Consider the following 21,768-nt stretch of genomic DNA (forward strand, 5'->3'; position numbering starts at 1 on the left):
GAGTCTTGCTCCGTCACCCAGGCTGGATAGCAGTGGCACAATGGCACAGTCGTGGCTCACTGCAGCCTCAAACCATCCTCTCATCTCAGCCTCCCGAGTAGTCAGGACTACAGGCACGTGCCACCATGACTGGCTATTTTTTAAAAAATGTATTCTTAGTAGAGACAAGGTCTCACTGTGTTGCCGAGGCTGGTTTCAAACTCCTGGGCTTAAGTGATCCTCCTGCCTCAGCCTCACAAAGTGCTGAGATTACAGGTGTGAGCCACTGCATCTGGATACTATTTTCATTTTTACTAAATCTTTGATACATTTCAAAATGTACAACATTGCAAAATGGAACAGCCCAGAATAAAACATTTGAGTCTTTAAAAAATGTCTGTTGGATTCGGTGTGGAGGTCAAGCATGTCTGTCCATCAGAAAACTTGGATTTCTTTGGGCCTTTTCTCTCAGATCACGAAACACAATTTGTTGCTGTGTATTCTGTGAGTCAGGTTGTGGCAGCCCTCTCTGTGGGAAACTGAGCTACAGGAGATGGCTATTAGTAGCAGAAGCGGGACAAAGACCAGATTCCTGATTCAGCTTTTCTCTGGTTGTCAGAAATCTGTGGAATGAATAAGCTCTCTCCATCCCTCCTTCCCTCCCCTTCTCCCTCCATCTTTCCTTTCTAAGAGAAAAGAGACACTTTAGGATTGAAGAGGCAATGAACACAGAGGAATGCTCTTCCTTCTTTGGAGCAAGAGAGTAATTTTCACTTGGGACTGGGTTTCAGTGAGTTTCATGCCAGCCCATCCATCTCATTTCACAATGACTGTGACTTGGGACTCTTAAAATACTTCCCATTGCTTTTATTTTGCAGAGTTTGATTCATTAACGACCCATTTTCATCAACGCTGCTTCAACGTTCTTCTTGGAAATTGGTGCTTTGGAGGTGAATTTCTCAGAAATAGTTTTTTTCAGGTGGTGTTCTGTTGAATATGTTGTTCAGGCCGGGCAGAATGACTCAAGCCTGTAATCCCAGCACTTTGGGAAGCCGAAGCAGGCAGATTGCCTGAGTTCAAGAGTTCCAGACCAGCCTGGGCAACATGGCAAAACCCTGTCTCTACAGAAAAAAAAAAAAAAAAAGAGTGGTGTGGTGGTATGTGCCTGTAGTCCCCCAGCTACTTGGGAGACTGGGTGGATCTCTTGAGACCAGGAAGTCGAGAATGCAGTGAGCTGAGATCGTGACACTACACTACAGTCTGAGTGACAAAGTGATACCTTGTCTCAAAAAAAAAAAAAGTTCAAGTTTTCTTGGGATTTAGTTGAACATTTTAATTCCAACACATCTAATTTCCTTGTTTTTTTTTTTTAATCTTCTTCGGTATTTAAATGTAATTATTATTTCTTTTCAGAAAAATTATTCTTATCTCTAATTGTTTACCTTTCCCAACACAAACTTTATAAGTGGGGCTGTTGTCCCAGACCAGTATCATCTTTTGAAGATTTTAGTTTGTTGCATTTTATTTTGTTTTATTTTCTGGCTGTTTCCAGGTCCCTTTCCCTAATGTCCGGCACACCTGGTACTGCATCTTGGTGGGCAGCAGCCCCGGGGGTACCTTGCACGTAAAAAGTTGATGGAAAGGAACCCATCCGGGAGGTTTCTGCTTTGGGAGGACCCCAAAGGTGTTTTACAAGGCAGCAGTGCAGGGAGTAAGTGTGGGAATTCTAGCCCAGAGCCCTGAGCCCTGGCCACGTGAACTCTCGTCTCGCTCCCTGGTGATCGCTTCATCTCTCCAGGCTTCTCTGCTTGCCTGTGAGATGCCCAAATAATGTGCAGTCTGTAGATTAGTGTCATATTTGCATAGTTAAAAAAAAACACCATGCTAAATTATAAACCACATTTTCAGCAATTCCTAAGATACCCCTTAAAATGAGCTCTTTTTTGCCAGGGACTCTGGCAGGCTGTTCACCCACGGCCTCCCAAGAGCTGGGCTTCCCTCAGGTTTCCTAGGACATATGGCCAATCACAAGAAAGCCCATCCAAAAGTCTTTGCCTCCTTCAGATAAAGGACCTTTATTTCCTCCTTCCACATCAGAGCACTTGTGTAAACTTCCAGAAGCTGGAGGCTTTGTAAATACACAGTAAAGAATCTGAGTTTCTTTTCCATTGCCTTCAGGAGTCCACATTTTCACTCCATCAGATTAAAAATTCTTGAATTCTCTTCAGCACTTTTATGAGTGATTCTCCTAGCTTTATTACAGAAAAACCAAAAACTCTTTGTTTTCTTTTTTCTTTCTTTTTCTTTTTTTGAGACAGAGTCTCGTGCTGTTGCCCAGGCTGGAGTGCAGTGGCACAATCTCCACTCACTGCAACCTCTGCCCCCTGAGGTGAAGCAATTCCCTTGCCTCAGCCTCCCTAGTAGCTGGGATTACAGGCATGTGATACCACGCCTGGCTAACTTTTATATTTTTAGTAGAGATGGGGTTTCACTGTGTTAGCCAGGCTGGCCTCGAACTCCCACCTCAGGTGATCTGCCCGCCTTGGCCTCCCAAAGTGCTGGGATTACAGGCATGTGATACCACGCTTAGATAAATTTTGTATTTTTAGTAGAGACAGGGTTTCACTGTGTTGGCCAGGCTGGTCTCGAACTCCTGACCTCAGCTGATCCACCCGCCTTGGCCTCCCAAAGTGCTGGGATTACAGGCATGAGCCACCACCCTGGCCTTGTCTGTTTTTAATCTGTGACCTTTTATAGCGTGTAAAAAAATCACTTTATGATTGTTAACACAAGAAAACCTTCACTCTGCTCTGCCAATCACAGAATCTCCAATTTGAAAATGAACAACATTGCTATTTTTAAAACTCGGAATGCAATTGATTTGAAAGGTCCTTCTGGCCTCATTTTGTAGAAAGATAAAGTGATTGTGACTATCATAAATCAACACCAAGTATGGAACCCCTCTGTTAACTTTGGACTCTACTTTGCTATGAGATACAAAGTATCTGGGATTTGGGCTTTTCTTTTTTTCCAGTGATTTCAATTTCTTAGTGATGGTATAAAGATGAAGAAGAAAAAGAGATTGATACTTTTGGAGAACATTAAGCCATTTTAAAAAATATATTTTTCTCAAAGATAAAGGAATTTGCTATAGAAATGAATACTTACTCCCAAAGCAGCATTACATTGTGTTAACTTTAACACCCTTTCCCAAAAGAGGGAACCAAAATGCTTCTGGATTAGCACCTGGACGACTGGAGAAATGAATGTCTTTCACCTGCACGCATCTTTAATTACCCAGGACAGAAGGGAGTAAGGAGGGAGGCAAGAGAGATCCTCCCACTCCATCCCCCAAAAAGAGGGAAACAGGGAGGGTAATTTTCCCCTGGTTCCTCTTCCAAGGAGCCGTGGCTCAGGAGGCCTCGCTCTCCTGCGGGCGCCTAGCTGTGTCTTCCGGGTTCCTTCCCTGAGCCTCAGGACTTTGTCACCTGTGAAATAGGACGAGATGGAGACCTGAAGTTGCTGAGGGGCAGGATACACGTTTGAATTAATGTTTTTGTCCCTCAGGCCCTGCCACTGGGAGCCCTAGCGGCCCACGTGCCTTTCATCCTGGCCGGCAGAGGCCTGAGTGCTGTCTCGGGCAGTTCTGGGCAGGGCTGGGTAGGGCCCAGCGGACCCCATGGGCAGACCCTCGCCTCTTCCCAGCTATCTGTCTGTCGTCCCTCTTCGTCCCTCTTCTCATGAGGTGCTGTCCCAGCCCTTGTGGGAGGCAGTCGCGGGCAGCTCAGTAAGCAGCGCGTCCAGGGGTGCCGGAGTCTCCAGTACGCCCCGCAGGAAGCTGTGCTGCCTGGGGCCCTCCCCTCGTCCCCTCCTCCGTCCCTGTCCCTGTCCCTCCTGTTCTGCCGCGGGAGGTGGCGGTGTGGGTCTCCCGGGAGGTGCGGCAGGCTGGGGAGGTGGGGAGGGGTGTGCGCGCGCTGGGGGTGGGGGGCAGACCTGCGGCACCCGCCCCGCTCCCCGCTTCCCCAGCCCTTGGTTGCTATGCAGTTTCTATGGCAGCAGCATCCTCAGACTCAACTTTCACCCTCATTTAGAGCCAATTAAGGTAAAATAGTGAGGGGAGGAGGGAAGAGCATGGCCAGGGAAGGGAGGGGGGAGAGGCAGGAAATCCAATTCGAAGCTGCAAGTGCAGCGTTTACTCTGCCAAAGTCGCAGTACAGATTCTGAAGCCGCAGCGCCGTCCCCTCCTTTCCTCGCCCCAGCCTGAGCGGGAAGCGGCAGCAGCTCCCCAGAACCCTGGCTTGGCAGGGAGGGGACGGGCACCCGAGCAGCCATATTGCAGCCCCCCGGGTCCCTCCTCCCGGGCAGCCGCGGCCCCGCACTCACGACCTCCTCTGGGAGCCGGATCTGTCCTCTCCATCGCCGCCACCCGCCAGCCTCTGCGTCCCTTGGCTTCTGACATCCTTTCTGGCCGTCCTCCTGTGCCGGTCGGAGCCTCTATTTATTTCCTTTCTTACTATCAATACTTGACCAGCAGAAAAGGAAAGTTTTAAAATGCCGATCGCACAGTTGCTGGAACTATGGAAAAAAATCGAGGTGGAGCCTATGGAAATAGAGGTGAGTGCGGGAAGGAACGCACTTTTCACAGCATTCTCAAGAATCCGATCTCCGCAGCCAATGCATTGCTTATTTACTATAATCAGCTCATGTTTATTAGGTGACTCTGATGGGTAAGAGAGTTGGGTGTCCAGTGTGTGTGGATGTATATGTTGCATTGTGTATGCACATGGATAAACATTGCGAGTGTACACACGCACGGCATTGTGTGTGGTGTAAATATGTAAATGATAATGAGTACAAGAAACAAATTGTTGCCCTTAGGGAAACTTCAGGATGCTTCTTAAAGTCTGTGTAAGTCTTAAGTATTCCTGTTTCCAAACTAATCTGCATCAGTTTGATTTTCCTTCAACAAGTGGCTTTAAATTAGAAGCCTTCCATTTGCTACAGTGAAAGATGAAACCAGAAGGCAAAAATCAATGATGAATCAAGGAACAGAGAGCATAAAGATAATGTGATCTTAAACGAAAAAAGATAATGCAACCTTAAAAGGATGAATGGTCAGATAAAGAGGTGTGATTAAACATAAATAGAAAAGATAATGAAATCTAAGTGTTCCTTGCCCATCCCAGGGCTGGTGGGTGTGCAGGAATCACTGCTGAGAGTTTTTCACTCCATGCTTCCCTGGGGACATGCAAACCTCTGCTCCACGGAATCTGATTTGCTCCATTTGAATTGGAGATGGTCAACATACATTTTCCTAGAAGAGAAAGTTCCCCAAATTTATTAACATCTACTAAATTATTAGATATACCTGCTCTGTGTTTATAGCAACTCAAATGCTATTTAAACATGGCTCACTTTTAATAACTCACCAAACCTCAAAATCCAATTTAATTTTTGCTTATCTCCTACTCCCAGCACTGTATTTATAAATTCAATGCTATTTTAAATTTTGTTTATTTTTATATGTATGTCTTGAGATAGTCACCTAACATAACTTTAAATTGAATGAGAGATTCTGTTTTAGAAGAGAATTTACTTAATGCTTCATATTGAATAGTTTCCTTGGAAAGCCAAACTAAATAATGCTTGACATATGTATTGATGTTTAATAGAGATTGTTGGGCATAGCACAGACATTAAAGTCCATTTGTTTTAGATGGAACAGCCCAGATACTGCTGCTCATGGACAGTACCTGAGGTGGGAGAAGGACGACACCAGGGCTCCTTACTGTTACTGATTCTTCTGTTTGTACGTGGGGTTGTTTTTGGTGTTGAGGACAATGCCTTGGAAAGATCCAGTCCCTTACTGCGGTTGCCATTTCAAGTCTATTTTTTCTGAGAGAGATTCAATTTTTCTAAATATCGAATTAGTGAATGAGCAAGTGATTAGCTAGAAGTTCTTTTCTCATTTTCTAGTGCTTCCTATAGCCCTGCTGGTCATCATCAGCACATTTGCTTGTGCTGAAGCTGGAAGGTGCTCTGCCCTCATGAATGAAGAGTTCATTCAGAGGGAGGATTCCGCCCTGGGCTCAGAAAGGATGGGAGACAGGGGACAGGGGCTTTACAATTCCAGGTGGGACCCTGGTCTTCACATTATTTCCAGTGACCAAAGCCATGAGGAGCAGCTTGTGTTTCACATACTTCTCAAATTGCTCATAAATGAATCGGCAATGAATAGATTCACATGATTTAAAAACTATGCCATGAGCCTAGAATGCACTTGCAAGTGGCAAGAATTTGGAGCTGAGTTGACTGATATCCTGCCCTGCCTTGCCAGCCCCAGGAGAGGGCAGATGGTAATGGTTTTGAGGAAAATTGGATACATTAAATAGCCCCTGAAGCAAAATATACTTTTTTCAGGCTTCTTAGCTAATTTTTTTCAGGAGAGCATAACTGGTGGAGTATGGACAGTGTTAAATTCCTATTTACTTGGAACCCAGAAAACCAGAGTTCTTGCTCTAGAGAAATGAAAGCTTAAATATTAACCCTGAGGTACTTCAAGTTTCTGAGGAAATTTCCAAATCCACAAAATCCTCTGTGTTTTGGGATTCAGAGGCTGATTTTACTCTCTAGTTTTGTCCATGTTTTATGTTGTATGGCATCAAAATAACTCACATATCAGGAAATGTGGCACAGCTATATGGAGCATATCTGGCCTCCGAATTCCAAATTAAATGCCCTAAAACCCTTGCAGGAGGAGTCTGCATGCTTTTCTCATCGGAAAATCTGCTAAGAGATTGTAGTGCTTATTTTTTAGTGATTTAGTTTAGATTTTAGTGCTTTAGTTCCTTGCTGTTATGCAAATGTGGCACGGCTGATGATTGGATTTCCAGGGACAAGAATCAGCATTCCTGGATTCATGTTTTGCTCTAACCACCTTTTCGAGTTGCTATCCTTTCTGGCCTGTTTTCCCAGCTGTAGTCTGAGAGACCTGAACTGAATTGGATCTGAGGTCCATTGTACTACAGAACACTGCATACAGTTTATAAAAATTGTAGACCAGGGGAGATTCATCTGACCATCCAGGGGAAGACTTTGTGGTTCTCTGCGTTGTTCTGAGATATTTCAGATGATATAAGTTACCCATAAATGGGTGTGTTGACAAGGAGACATACTAATTAAGAGTCAGAACCTCCAGAAAACCCCTGCAGAATCTAGCATGAAAAAGAAACACGTAGTATTTCATGAATTATGTTCTGGCAAGTTGAAGGCACGTCTCAAACGCAGGACTTTTCAATCATTGCTTTCAGTGGGATTATAGCAGCCAAGGGCATGCTTTGGGGGAAAGACAAGAAAATGGGAGAAATGATGAGTAAGGCAAGTCCATAAGCCAGTCCACAAGGTATGGCTGACCCATTTTATTTGTGTTCTCTTGGAGGAATAAGCATGATTTTTTCTCTCTGGGATGTCATAATACATTAGATTGAGAAAGAGAAAGCTCCATTTTTAAACAATGCAGATCAAACATGATTCTTGGAAGATTCATAGTCAAGCTTGGATAGAGATGATTATCTCCTGGCTACTTGGTGAGAAGATGAAACTAGAAATAGTAATAATGACAGCAGTTCACTTTGAGTGTCTACTGCATAACAGCCCATGTTGATGGCTGGCTGGTGTTCTTCCATGGAGCTCTCCCCACATTTCTAGGTAGAAGCACTGCTGTGTCTCCGAGGCCCAGGTTAAGCAGTTGTTCCCAAGTTAAGTAGAAACCAAAGACTCAGACCCAGATGAATCTGCTTAAACCACAGAAACACTTGCTTTATGTTTTATGAGCGGGGCCTCATTTCTATGCTGGAATCCATTCTGCCAGCACTCACTCGGAACTGATTTGGTTCCATTCTCATGGGAGTGGTCACACATGCCTTCATTGCTGCTCTGTGCTTCCACATCAGCTCTGTTCATTTTTTAGCTTCATGAAAATCCATGCCTTCTCCACTGGCAAGAATCACCTTGTCCTTTAGATTCACCTTGTCCTCCTTTAGATTGTGCTGTAAGTCACACTCACTTCATTGATTGAGTCGTTTGAGTTAGAGTTTAGTCTGAACACTCCTTGCCTTACTTACCACCTGTTGTAAAAAGGATCCATCTTGGGCATGAAGCATCACACAGTTGCACATAAATTCGGGTGGGAAGGGACGGTGATATAGTTTCCATGTCCTACAGAACTCATGGGGGATATTTAGTTAGTACTTTTTCATACTGGAAACCTGTATGAGGCCATCTACAAACACATGGCAATGCTAACCATCTTTAACATCTATCTTTGTTACCAGACCACAGAGGAGGATCTCAACGTGGATGGTGAACCGGCCACAGAAGACGCTGCAGAAGAAGTAATTATACACGTTTTATTACAGTCTGCTTTGTTTGGGGAGATTGGGCCCAGAAGGTAGTGAAGGGGGAAATGGAAGTTTGAAATTAAATATCTGCGAGCAATTATTTTAGTGACATATGTGTCTCAAGACATATACACGCACAAATATATATACATGCACATGCACATATTATGTGCTTATTATATTCAATAATCTCCCTCAAAAGGAATAGTTGGAGCACAGGAAGGAAGGCTATCAATCGAGGTGAAGTTCGTGGTCTCCTGGCACGGGTGCTTGTGAGGGGCATGGTGCATTAGTACCAGTCAAGGAGGCCTGGGAGTAACCAGCTGGCCTGGAAGGCTGGTGTGGGGCTCCCTGTACTGTGTCATGTGACACAGCTGCTTAAAATGTCTGATGAAGTGCTCAGCAGAGCTGGGGAGAAAAGCGGATTCCATCTGTGGGAGTTGCCTTTCCAGTGGGCGGAGAAGTGTCCCAGGGCCTGTAGGGGTTGACTGGGAAAGAAGGAAAGAGAGACAGAATATCAGCCTGAGGTGGACATCAAATGGAAGAGAAGAAAGAGCTCTTGCTGCAGCAGGCTGTGCATTTCTTCATTTTCATGCCGTGCAGGAGCTTGGGCCTGACCCAGGCAACAGAAAACAGACTTAGACTTTAATAAAGTAAAAGTATCTCAGCAACACTGGTGTTCTCAGGGGAGATTTTGGTAACAATAAGCATCTCTATCAGGGAGACACTGGACACAAAAGAGCTAAATTCGAAAGCCGAGTTGAGGCTGTAGTGAAGGCTTTGTAGTTACACAGCCACACTTCCACCACTGGGAAAGGAAACGCTCTCAGAGGTGGCTGGCGCCACGGGCCATTGACTTGGCCATTAAGAAGACCGAGTCGCTCAGCCACATGCCACCTGCAGCCAGAAAAGTTAGAAAATTTGCAACTCTGTTGACTTTTAAGATAGCTGGCAGATATTGTAGACTGGAAGGGCTGGATCGATGAACATTACTGGTTTTAGAAAATGGTCTGCTCAGATGCTGAACGCTGCATTTCACTACCATCTAAACCTATGCACACCAATGCAACATTTAAGCAAAGTGTCACTGGATCTTAGGATCCGATGACATAGTCCACTGGTTAAATGAAGAAAAATGGCGTTCAGCTGCCTTGCGTTTATCCAGCTGCCTTTCAGTTCTGTGCGTTTTCGCTGATGTGGGAGTCTAGAGTCCGGCTCTCTTCTAGCTGCGCAGCGATCCAGCTGCATTCTTAAAACACTACGCTTGGCCTGGCCTTGTACCTTTGCATCCCCTGGGAGAGTAGACAGCGCCACTTTTGCCAGTTCCATGAAGGTCAAAGGGTAGGCAGACATGAGGCAGTGACTCTCCTGAAAATATGATGCTCAATCTGATACTTGCAAAGTGGTAGGAGCGGGAAAGGAAAGGTGTACCCTCCCTGCGAATTCGTAAGACAGCAAATTCATAAGGCCAAGGGTTTCAGAGAAATAACTGGCTGTCATTTTTCAGAATACTTTTCTAGGCTTTCGTGGGAACTCTGATTTCCAGGGAACTTAGTGCATTTACTGCAGGCAGACTAATGTGATGACTTAGTAGTTGGCTTCAGGAGGCTGTCGACAGGGCCCTGAGCCAGGATGGGTGCAGCAGACTCTTCATTCTGCTAGGTTCAGCCGGAGCAGCAAGATTCCATAACACCATGTCCTGCTGCATTCAGGCTGCCATAGCAGAATGCCACACTGGGAGGCTTCTACACAACAGAAAGGTATTCTCATAGTTCTGGAGGCTGGGAAGTCCACAATTAAGGCATGGCAGGTTTGACAGCTGGTGAAGCACACTTTTCTGGTTCGTGGCCAGCCTTCTTTACCCTGTGTCCTCAAGCGGTGGAAGGGACAAGGGAGCTCTCTGGGGTCTCTTTGATAAGGATACTAATCCCATTCATGAGAACTCCACCCTCAAGACCTAATGACCTCCCAAAGTTCTCACCTAACCTTTATTGCTAGGATTTTAACATGTGAGTTTTGGAGAAATACAAACATTTAGACCATAGCACATTATATGCCCAAAAGTGCTTATACACAACTAACAAAAAATTATTTCATTAACAATATTTATTTTTTAAGAGCTCCTAGTCTCAAGTTGTCTTGTTCTCTACATTTTTGATGGAAATCTAGATGTGAATCTAACATAGAATGTAATGAAAGAAACCAACCTCTTTAAAAGTTTTTTTTGATAATGGAATGTGAGATGGAGGAGATTATTACTGTTTCTGGATGCTTACTGTATCTGAATAATAGAAAACCAGTATATCTTTGCATCTTAATAAATGAAGGAATAGAGTTCCAAACAGATTTTAGGAGTATTTTGCAGAACTATAATATTGATATTTAGATACATTTGCAGTATTTGTGGGAAGAATGAGAAAATACTGGAGAAAATTATTTGTTTACTTGATGTTTCTGATAGATGATGCTGAAAACCCAACATGGAATTTTTTAGTCTAGCTGCAGATGAATGTCATTTGAATACTCTATGATGTTGTTTTAAGTTTTGTTAGAGAGAAGCTTTTGACATCCTCCTTGGCCTCCAGAGTGGTTGTTTGCAAGGTCTTCTCTAGGTGAGGGATTTATGGCTCAAATAAAAGAGCCATATTCTGAACAACAATCACAAAACCCTTTTTCTTCTTTCTTCTTCTTCTTCTTTCTTCTTCTTTCTTCCAAATGCAGTTTTGTTATGTGGATATATTGTGTAGTGGTGAAGTCTGGATTTCTAGCCTAGCCATTACCAGAACAGTGAGCACGGTACCCAACTTAGGATTTTTCACCCTCACCCCCACTCCCACGCTCCCACCTTTTGTAGCCCAGTGTTTACTCTTCCCCCATATATTCATGTGTGCTCATTCTTTAGCTCCCACTTATAGGTGAGAACATGCGGCATTTCTGAGTTATTTCACTTAGGATCATGGCCTCCAGTTCCAACCACGTTACTGCTAAAGGCATGATTTCATGCTTTTTTTGTGGCTGAATAGTATTCCATGGTGTATCTGTACCACATTTTCTTGATCGAACTCTTTGCTATTGGACACTTACGTTGATTCCATGGCTATGCTATTGTGAATTGTGCTGTGATAAACAGATAAGTGCAAGTGTCTTTTTTATGTGATACTTTCTTTTCCTTAGTGTAGATACCCAGTAGTGGGATTATGGATCAAATGGTAGTTCTGTTTTTAGTTTTCTGAAAAATTTTCATATGTCTTTTGTAGAGGTCATGCTGATTTACATTTCCACCAACAGTGTATAAGCGTTCCCTTTCTCTGCATCCTTGCCAACATCTGTTGTGGTTTTTTTGAAAAAGAGAGAAATTTCGTGGCAACTAAACTGATAAACTTTTCATGCCTGTTGCCAGTCTGAACACGTGACAAAAAGTCATCTTATTTAGGAAAATAATCATTCAAGTCCGCGGCAGTTTTCCCATCATTTATTCAGCCAAGAATATTTATTGCTAATCTGTAGGGCAGGCATTATCATTCATGGAAAAGAAGAAAAAGGTGAGTGAGGCTTGCCCTGGAAGAGCGCAGGAGGTGCTGTGATCACTCCAGCTTGTGAGTACTTTCACTGATGTAGTTTCGTGGTGTAGGCTTCTCACATAGTTTTTGAAGTGTGGAAGGCATTTGGGATAGATCATGTATGATATCTAGGCATGTGATTCCTCGCATTACAGTTCTGTGCAGCTTCCAAGAAGGTGAGTTCTGGTGAAGGTCCAGTGTGAAGCTTGGGTGTAAGACAAGATATCTGTTCTCGAGCTTGGGTGTTACTGCAATACACCTTTATTCACCATGGCTGAGGGGGAACGGCCTCCTCCCTCAAGAACGCAGTAGCAATGTGGGGGAGTTTCTGTTAGAAATTCACGGGACGGGTGGATTCTTGGTCTAATTTCATCTGACGCATCAGAGGCCGGCATCCTTCCTATTCTGAACAACCACCACAAAACCCAGCAGATTCTGTCAGGAAATACTTCTTTAAGGGATTACTTGAAGGGCTCTGTATAGTGACATCACAGTCATAGAAGAAAAATCTGGAAGGAAAATTACTCTGTGGGCAGGCGAGGCCCTGGCTCCCCGAGGTTCTGGGCTCTCCCCATCCTCCCTCCCTCCTGCAGGCCGTGTGTACAGAGGCAAAGAAGCACCAGGGATGAGAGTGCATCCATGAGGCGACAGCTCCGTGTGGGAAACAAGCTCATGGCTCGCCTGGGGACTTCCCTGCAGGCCTAACTGGGCGGACTTGTTGAGGGTCTAGAGGCAACTTGCTGTCTTGTTGCCTGGGAACCTGATCTGGACGTTGGGCCAAGTGTACTCAAACGAACCTCACGGCCACACTCGTGAGACTTTGGTGGGCACAATGCCGAGCACTGATCTGTGTGGGATAGGACGTGGTGGCGGCAGCGCTCGGCCAGCCACCTCTGAGCTGCTGTGCTGGCGGCTGGGAGGGCTGATGCTGTCCTGATGGAGGAGGAGAGCCAACTTCAATGGCTTTGGGCCAGGAGAGGCCCCACCTGTCCACTTCCACGGCGCAGAGGTGAAGTCTGTGCAGCGCCAGGCAGCCCCCGCCTCCCAGGTCTCTGTGCTGTTTTGTTGTATTTGTTCCCTATGTGTTCTTAGATTCATAGATGATTTTTAGGTGAGTTTTCATTTCACAGAACAACCTTTGAAAAATATTAGAATTTGTTGCATAAATTTATTTTTTTTTTAATTTTTATTTTTTTTAGACACAGGGTCTCACTATATTGTTGAGGCTGGTCTCGAACCCTTGAGCTCAAACGATCCTCTCGCCTTGGCCTCCCAAAGTGCTGTGACTACAGGCATGAGCCACCACACCTGCCCTGTTGCATGGATTTTTAAAGTGCTTAGATTTCAGGGTTATGTTTATTAATAACAATAGGACTGTTTTCTTGTTAGGTCAACTCTAGAAAACCAGATCTAGGTGCTATTGAAAATGTTAGCATGATTCCACTTGATTTCCTTGTGGCTACTGTAACACTTTCCCTTTCCTCTCAAATTTTATGATTTTTGATAGCAGAATAGAAAGTATCTGGGCCGGGGGGCACGGCAGGTGGTATTTCCTGCTGTCACCATCAGTTGGCAGGACACAGCTACATGGGGATCACAGGGTTTCGGCTGCCAGATGACAGTCGCTTTGAGCCAAGGAGGACACTGAAGACACAGCACCAGCTGAGAGGTCACAGAGGGACCCTCAGGCTTGGGCAGGCAGCCTCCTTACAAGGGCATCCAGGGGCCCATGGGCAGCTCAAGGCTGAGCTCCTGAGCACGTCAGTGTGGCCTCCTGCAATGCCCAGCTCCTGTAGTTGCCGAGTGGTTGCTGCTTGGACCTCTCGACGAGTCCCCTGGTGAGGAGGAAGGCCAGGAAGTGATTCATGGCAACAGACAGAAAGCGTGAAAGAGAGAGCCAGTCAGGGTGTATTCAGGAGCTCTGGGCCAAAGCTCCAGCAGGATATGGCCCGGGACAGGCTGAACTGCCTCTGCGTCCACATCGCCTCTCCTGTCTCTGCAATCCAGACAGAGTTCCATTGTTCCTCATAAAAAACAGAAAGAAAAACAATCTAAACTGGTTTGAATAGAAGTGAGACAAGGTGAATAATGAAGCCCAGGCACTAATGAAGCAATTAAGAGCAATGCAATTACTATTTAAAAGAAATAGCTACTAGATTTGAAAGAAGAGTGATAAAACAGTCTTCCAGTCCTAGCTTATTACCGCCTGTGAATCTGTCTCTGTGGCGACTCTAAAAGCTGGTGTTACATAAGTCACCATGATGGTGTCAGTCTATTTGCATTTGGATTTCTTACTGTTTCTCTGTCCAGCAGACAAGAATCACTTTAGTCCTTGCAGAAATGCTAGAAAAGGGTAGGGTAAGCATCATGCCTTCTGGAAAGAGGGTGATGCGGCTAAGCCGCTGCAGGCCCATCTGTGTTTAGACGCACTGTGGGGTGGGTGAGAATAACATTGGCTTCATGGAACATTAGCATTTATTGAGGCAGAAAAAGAAGAAAAATGTATGATTTTGTAAAGAAGATTGGGACAGCATATCATTTGATGTGTAACTGGTAATTATTTGCAAGAATCCACAAAAGACAAGAAGTCTGGCTCTTGTCATCTGCAGACATCTCTCCTTCTGGTTATTCCTTTCTCACTGAGTGTTTGTCATTTGTCATTCCTGGGCAGATGAAGACAGTTTATAGCTCTTTTCAGTTTCTGGGATCCTCATTTTTCTGCTTCTGTAACAAAGTCAGCCTTTGCACATTTCCCAGAGTGCTTTCTTTCCGAGAAGAAAAGGATTACTCAGTGCGAACGGGAACATTCTCCAAAATCGTGGGCACCGGCTGGAGACCATGTCCCGTGGTGTCAGAGCACCAAATCAGGAGCCTGGAGCGGAGCGTTTGCCGCTGGCTCCTCATACATGGCTCCAGGGAATGGGCACCAGCAAATGGCTTGTGGGGCCCTCCTTGTAGCCCCTGGGGCCAAGCAGTAAGTGTCTCTGCAGCTTGGTGATTTTATTGGGCGGGGGGGCGGGTCTCATAAAACTCCGGTTCTCCAGAAAAAATTGTGCTCATCCCATCACAGCCAAGAATCACCTTCTGCATTGAGGTCGTTGCTAAATCATGAAGCAAAAGACCTAGTGAAAGCTACGCTTTCTCTGTGTCTAGTGTGCAGAGCAGCAGGTTGGAGAAGGCCGTGAGATCCCGTTTGGGTGTCTGGAAGGCCTCCCAGGTTTGAGCCCCTGAGGACTGGTGGCGTGGCTATCCTCCTGCCTGCAGAGGAACAGCTGTGAAATAACAACCCGACTCTTGACGTGCGCCTGTTTTCCACGCCTCGCACCCTCCCTCAGCCCTGGGAAGTGGGCAGGGGATCTGTTACTTTTCCCCCATTTTCAGGTGGTGAAATTGAGGCATCACAGATGATATAATTTGCTAAGTATAGCAGGGAACTAATGAGTGAGAGAATTTACACAAAGGTTTATTTCTACAGACTTATTTTCTCCTCCTAGAATCCTTGACTTCCCCCAGCGTACTCAACACTGGGGGCAGATTTTTTATTTTTGGCTAATGCACTCAGGTCATGGGTCAAACCTGGTGGCTCAGTCCCTTTTGTTCAGGCCTTATCTCAGTGCTACAGGCATCTCTGGTCACAGGGAGGGTGCTGGCCACATCTGTCCCTCCGTGTCCCTGTCATCTCCCTCCTCACCCACATGTGGGGGAGCCCACACCCCAGAGGTGCATCCGCCGTGAGACCTCAGAAGCAGCCGGAGCTTTCATGAGGAGGCCGCAGGGGCTCAGATCCATGCCCCCGGCCGAGGCTGCGTGGAACTCACAGGACCTTCATTGCCACACTGAGACTCTTTCTCCTCTTTTTCCAAAATCTCTCTCCCCTCTCCACACTGGAAAAAGACAAACATTATTTCTTTATGTGTGCATAAAAATCCAGGGGGTTTTAGATGGAGCTGTTTTAAAAAATTTTACCTCCCCGTTCTCTGGCTGCTGTCTCGTCATAGGTGGGATGTATTATTGATTTACAAGAATTACAAAATCTTCTTATAGTGTATTAATCCGAAATGGATAATTTAATTATGGTAAGATTTATATACATATATAGGTTTTTTTTTCTTAATTGAGTGGATTTTCCCCCATAGATAATGCTGTGTGTGTTTGGGTAAGATGCAAAGTGTCAGAAAATTGTATAGCTTGTTATCCTTCAGATATTTTGAAGTAATGGGAAAAGAAATCCTTGTACCCTTGTAACGTACATGCAGCTGAGAGCTGGGTGTGGAGATAGACTTTGCAATTTATGTGAGTCATAAAATTCTCTAGGGAATCATGAAGACATATTTTTCCGGGATGTATAACCCAAACATCCCACTTGCCAAATGCACATTGAGTAGCCACCGTGAAGGAAACGCCTCCGTTCCACTTCTCTGGCGGAGGCCCCGTGGGCACAGCAGAGCCAGGCGTGAGTGCCCCTGGTTCCTGAATCTGGAGTCTCACACTTCTCTGGCGGAGGCCCCGTGGGCACAGTGGAGCCAGGCGTGAGTGCCCCTGGTCCCTGAACCCAGTGTCATGTAGAATAGAGGGAGCAAACCCTATGAAACCATTTCCAAAGAAAGCGAAGGTGAGAATTCAGTGAGCTTGAGGAAATGGCTGTGAACACATGCTGGGTGTCAGTCTCAGGCCACACACTGCGCTAGGCACGTGGGACTGAGTACTCATAGGATGCAGCTCCTGTGTTGGGAAAGCTCATTCTACATGAGGATTTAGCCACATAAATGCATATCTCCGAGTCAATAGGGTAAACATAGCAACATCCTTGAAATGAACGATCTCATGGATATCCACGGGCGGGGGTGGCCTTGGGCTCCTCCACTGCCAGCTACACACTTGGTGGCTCAAGCCGATCCACCCCTGCCTCACCCTCCCTTCTTTCATTCTTCGGGCAAAGTCTGGGGAGTGATAGCTGTGTGTCTGGCCCTGTGCTGGGCACCAGGATTCTATGAAAAAGAAGAGTACGAGTCTTCTATTTTAGCATCCTCGCAAATAAACAACTTAACAAGATGGTTTCACATGGGGGTAAGTACTGTGCAGAAATAGGGTGACAGGGAGTGCTCTGGGTGGGCCATACCAGCAGAGGCATGGGGCATGGTTACCGTAGACTTCTCTACCCATGCCATGTTTAGACTAAGACCTGACTGATGAGAAGAAACCAACCAGCAAGACCCGGGGGTGGATTGTCCCAGACAGACCGACTCTGGCATGGCCGGACCAAGGAAGCCTGAGCTTGCCTTGGCTTCAGGAACCACATGCAGGCCTGGGGCTGCCCAGGCTGGCCTGAGATGCACGTGGAGAGGAGAGTGTGATGTCAGGATTTGAGGTCATGGCAAGGTCTTGGATTGTATTCTTTTTTCCTGGAAGCCGTTTGGGATTTCTAAGCAGGAGAGTGATGTGACTCCATTTTATATATATGTATGTATATGTATATATGTGTGTATATATATGCATATATGTATATGTATATATAACTAATTTAAAATATACAACTAATTTAACTAATTCTTTAAAAATTAATTTTTTGTTTCAATAGGATTTTGGGGAACGGGTGGTATTTGGTTGCATGAATAAGTTCTTCAGTGGTGATTTCTGAGACTTTGGTGCAACTATCACCCAAGCAGTGTACACTGTACCCAGTGTGTAGTCTTTTATCCTTCAACCCCCCCTCCTAGCCCTTCCCATGAGTTCCCAAAGTCCATTGTATCCTTATGCCTTCATGTGTCCTCATAGCTTAGCTCCCAATTATGAGTGAAAACACACAATGTTTGGTTTTTCCATTCCTGAGTTACTTCACTAAGAATGTCTCCAGTTCCATCCAGGTTGCCGTGAATCCCATTATTTCATTCTTTTTTATGCCTGAGTATTATTCCGTGGTATATATACCAGTTTCTTTATCCACTCATTGATTGATGGGCATTTGGGGTGGTTCCATATTTTTGCATTTGCAAATTATGCTGTGTGAGTATTTTTTGGTATAATGACTTTTCCTCTGGGTAGATATCCAGGAGTGGGACTGCTGCATCAAATAGTAATTCTACTTTTAGTTCTTAAAGGAATCTCCACACTGTTTTCCATAGTGGTTGTACTAGTTTACATTTCCACCACTAGTGTAAAAGTGTTCCCTTTTCACTGCATCTATGCTAACATCTATTTATTTTTATTTTTTTTATTATGGGCATTATTGCAGGAGTGAGATGATAACCACCTTGTGGTTTTGATATGCGTTTCCCTGATAATAAGTGATGTTGAGCATTTTTCCATATGCTTGTTGGCAATTTGTATATCTTTTGAGAATTGTCTATCCATGTTCTTAACCCACTTTGATGGATTGTTTATTTATTTATTTATTTTTTGATTTGAGTTCCTTGCAGATCCTGAATATTGTCCTTTGTTGGATGTATAGATTGTGAAGATTTTCTCCCACCCTGTGGGTTGTCTGTTAACTCTGTTGATTATTTCTTTTGCTGTACAGAAGCTTTTTAATTTAATTAAGTCCCATCTATTTATCTTTGTTTTTGTTGTATTTCATTTTAGGTTCTTGGTCATGAACTCTTTGTCTAAGCCAGTGTCTAGAAGGGTTTTTCCAATGTTATCTTCTAGAATTTTTGTTGTTTCAGGTTCTTAGATTTAAGTCTTTGATCCATCTTGAGTAAATTTTTGTATAAGGTGAGAGATGAAGAATGAGTTTCATTCTTCTACATGTGGATACGCAATTATCTTAGCATCATTTGTTGAATAGGGTGTCCTTTCCCTACTTTATGTTTTTGTTTGCTTTGTTGAAGAGCAGTTAGCTGTAAATATTTGGCTTTATTTCTTGGTTCTCTATTCTCTTCCATTTGTCTATGTGCCTATTTTTATTCAAGTACTATGCTGTTTTGGTTACTATGACATTACAGTATAGTTTGAAGTCAGGTAATGCCTCCAGATTTTGTTCTTTTTGCTTAGTCTTGCTTTAGCTATGTGGGCCCTTTTTTCATCCCATATGAATTTTCAAATTGTTTTTTCTAGTTCTGTGAAAAATGATGGTGGTATTTTGATGGGAATTGCATTGAATTTGTAGATTGCTTTTGGCAGTACGGTCATTTTCACAATATTGATTCTACCTATCCGTGAGCATGGAATGTGTTTCCATTTGTTTGTGTCATCTATTATTTCTTTCAGCAGTGTTTTGTAGTTTTCCTTGTAGAGATCTTTCACCTTCTTGGTTAGGTATATTCTTAAGCTTTTTTTTTTTTTTTTTCCCAGCTATTGTAAAAGGGGTTGAGTTCTTGATTTGATTCTCAGCTTGGTCACTGTTGGTGTGTAGCAGAGCTATTGATTTGTGTACATTAACTTTGTATCCGGAAACTTTGCTAACATCAGTTACCAGTTAGAGGAGCTTTTTGGATGAGTCTTTAGGGTTTTTTAGGTATATGATTATATCATCAGCAAACAGTGACAGTTTGACTTCCTCTTTACCAATTTGGATGCCCTTGATTTCTTTCTCTTGTCTGGTTGCTCTGGCTAGGACTTCCAGTACTATGTTGAATAGAGGAGGTGAAAGTGGGCATCCATGTCTTGTTCCAGCTCTCAGGGGAAATGCTTTCAACTTTCCCCCATTCAGTATAATGTTGGCTGTGTATTTGGCAGAAATGGCTTTTATTACCTTCAGGTATGCCCCTTCTGTGCCAATATGGCTGAGGGTTTTAGTAATAAAGCAATGCTGGATTTTGTCAAATGCTTTTTCTGCATCTATTGGGATGATCATGTGATTTTTGTTTTTAATTCTGTTTATGTGATATATCACATTTATTGACTTGTTAAACCATCCCTGCATCCCTGGTATGAAGCCCACTTGATCATGGTGGAGTATCTTCTTGATATGCTGCTGGATTCAGTTAGTTAGTATTTTGCTGAGGATTTTTGCATCTATGTTCATCAGGGATATTGGTCTATAGTTTTCTTTTTCTGTTGTGTCCTTCCCTGATTTTGGTATTGGGGTAATAATGGCTTCATAAATGATTTAAGAAGGATTCCCTCCTTCTCTATCCTGTGGAATAGTGTCAATAGGATTGGTTCCAATTCTTCAAATGTCTGATAGAATTCTGCTGTGAATACATCTGGTTCTGGACTTTTTTGTTGTTGGCAATTTAAAAATTACCATTTCAATCTTGCTGCTTGTTATTCAGAGTTTCTGTTTCTTCCTGGCTTAATCTAAGAGGGTTGTATATTTCTATGAATTGATGCATCTCCTCCAAGTTTTCTAGCTTGTGTACATAAAGGGTGTTCATAGTAGCCTTGAATAATCTTTTGTATTTCTATGGTTATCAGTTGTAATATCTCCCATTTTGTTTCTAATTGAGTTTATTTGGATTTTCTCTCTTCTTTTCTTGGTTAATCTCGCTAATGGTCTATCAATTTTATTTATCTTTTCAAGGAACCAGCTTTTGGTTTCATTTAACTTTTGTGTTTTCTTTTTGTTTCTATTTCATTTAGGTCTGCTCTGATCTTTGTTACTTCTTTTCTTCTGCTGGGTTTGGACTGTTGTTTCTCCAGTTCCTTGAGGTGTGATCTTAGATTGTCTGTGCTCTTTTAGACTTTTTGATGTAGGCATTTAATGCTATGAACTTTCCCCTTAGCACTGCATTTGCTGTATCCCAGAGGTTTTGATAAGCTCTCACTATTACTGTTCAGCTCAAATAATATTTTAATTTCCATCTTGATTTTATTGTTGACCCAACAATCATTCAGGTTATTTGATTTCTATGTATTTGCCTGGTTTTGAGGGTGCCTTTTGGAGTTAATTTCCAATTTTATTCTACTGTGGTCTGAGAGAGTACTTGATATAACGTTGATGTTCTTAAATTTACTGAGCCTTGTTTTGTAGCCTATGATATGGTCTGTCTTGGAGAATGCTCCATGTGCTGATGAGTAGAATGTTTATTTTAACAGTTGTTGGGTGGAATATTCTTTAAATATCTGTCAAGTCCATTTGTTGTAGGGTATAGTTTAAGTCCATTGTTTCTTTGTTGACTTTCCGTTTTGATGACCTGTCTAGTGCTATCAGTGGAGTATTGAAGTCCCCAACTATTATTGTGTGACTGTCTCCCTCATTTCTTAGGTCTAGTAGTAATTGTTTTGTAAACTTGGGAGCTCCAATGTTAGGTGCATATATATTTAGGATTGTGATATTTTCCTGTTGGACTACTTCTTTTATAATTATATAATGTCCTTCTTTGTCTTTTTAACTGCTGTTGCTTTAAAGTCTGTTTTGTTTGATATAAGAATGAATAGTTACTCCTGCTTGCTTTCGTTATCCATTTTCATGGAATATCTTTTCCACCTCTTTATCTTAAGTTTATGCTACTCTGTATCTTTTAAGTGGGGGCATTTAGGCCATTTACATTGAATGTTAGTGTTGAGATGCGGGGTACTAATCTTTTCATTGTGCTATTTGTTGCCTGAATATCTTTTTTTTTTTTTTTTTATTGCGTCATTGTTATGTAGGTTTTGTGAGATTTATGTTTTTTAAGAAGGTTCTATTTTGGTGTATCTAGAGGATTTGTTTCAAGATTTAGAGCTCCTTCTGGCAGTTTTCATAGTGCTGGCTTGGTGGTGGCAAATTATCTTACCATTTGTTTGTCTGGAAAAGATTGTCTCTTTCCTTCATTTATGAAGTTTAGTTTCACCAGATACAAAATTCTTGGCTGATAATTGTTTTGTTTAAGGAGGCTAAACATAGGACCCCAATCCCTTCTAGCTTGTAGGGTTTCTGCTGAGAAATTTGCTGTTAATCTGATAGGTTT

At 43.4% G+C, this 21,768-nt stretch overlaps 1 protein-coding gene across 3 annotated transcripts in view; it reads left to right on the plus strand.

Annotated features, from left to right (window-relative positions):
• The first annotated feature begins 4,064 nt into the window (after window positions 1-4,064).
• RPS6KA2 (ribosomal protein S6 kinase A2) overlaps window positions 4,065-21,768 on the plus strand; it is a 452,505-nt gene continuing 434,801 nt past the window's right edge. For 2 of the 3 annotated variants that reach the window (XM_008007793.3, XM_073022282.1), the window contains exons 1-2: window positions 4,150-4,593; window positions 8,313-8,372. In XM_008007793.3, the coding sequence (XP_008005984.2) occupies window positions 4,531-4,593; window positions 8,313-8,372 (123 nt within the window). In that variant the 5' untranslated portion in view covers window positions 4,150-4,530. Of the gene's footprint in view, window positions 4,082-4,149; window positions 4,594-8,312; window positions 8,373-21,768 lie in introns of those variants that run through there. The other variant, XM_008007794.3, reaches the window with a different exon arrangement.

This window comes from Chlorocebus sabaeus, chromosome 13 (genome assembly GCF_047675955.1).
Source record: "Chlorocebus sabaeus isolate Y175 chromosome 13, mChlSab1.0.hap1, whole genome shotgun sequence".
In the NCBI taxonomy this organism is placed as follows: Eukaryota; Metazoa; Chordata; class Mammalia; order Primates; family Cercopithecidae; genus Chlorocebus; species Chlorocebus sabaeus.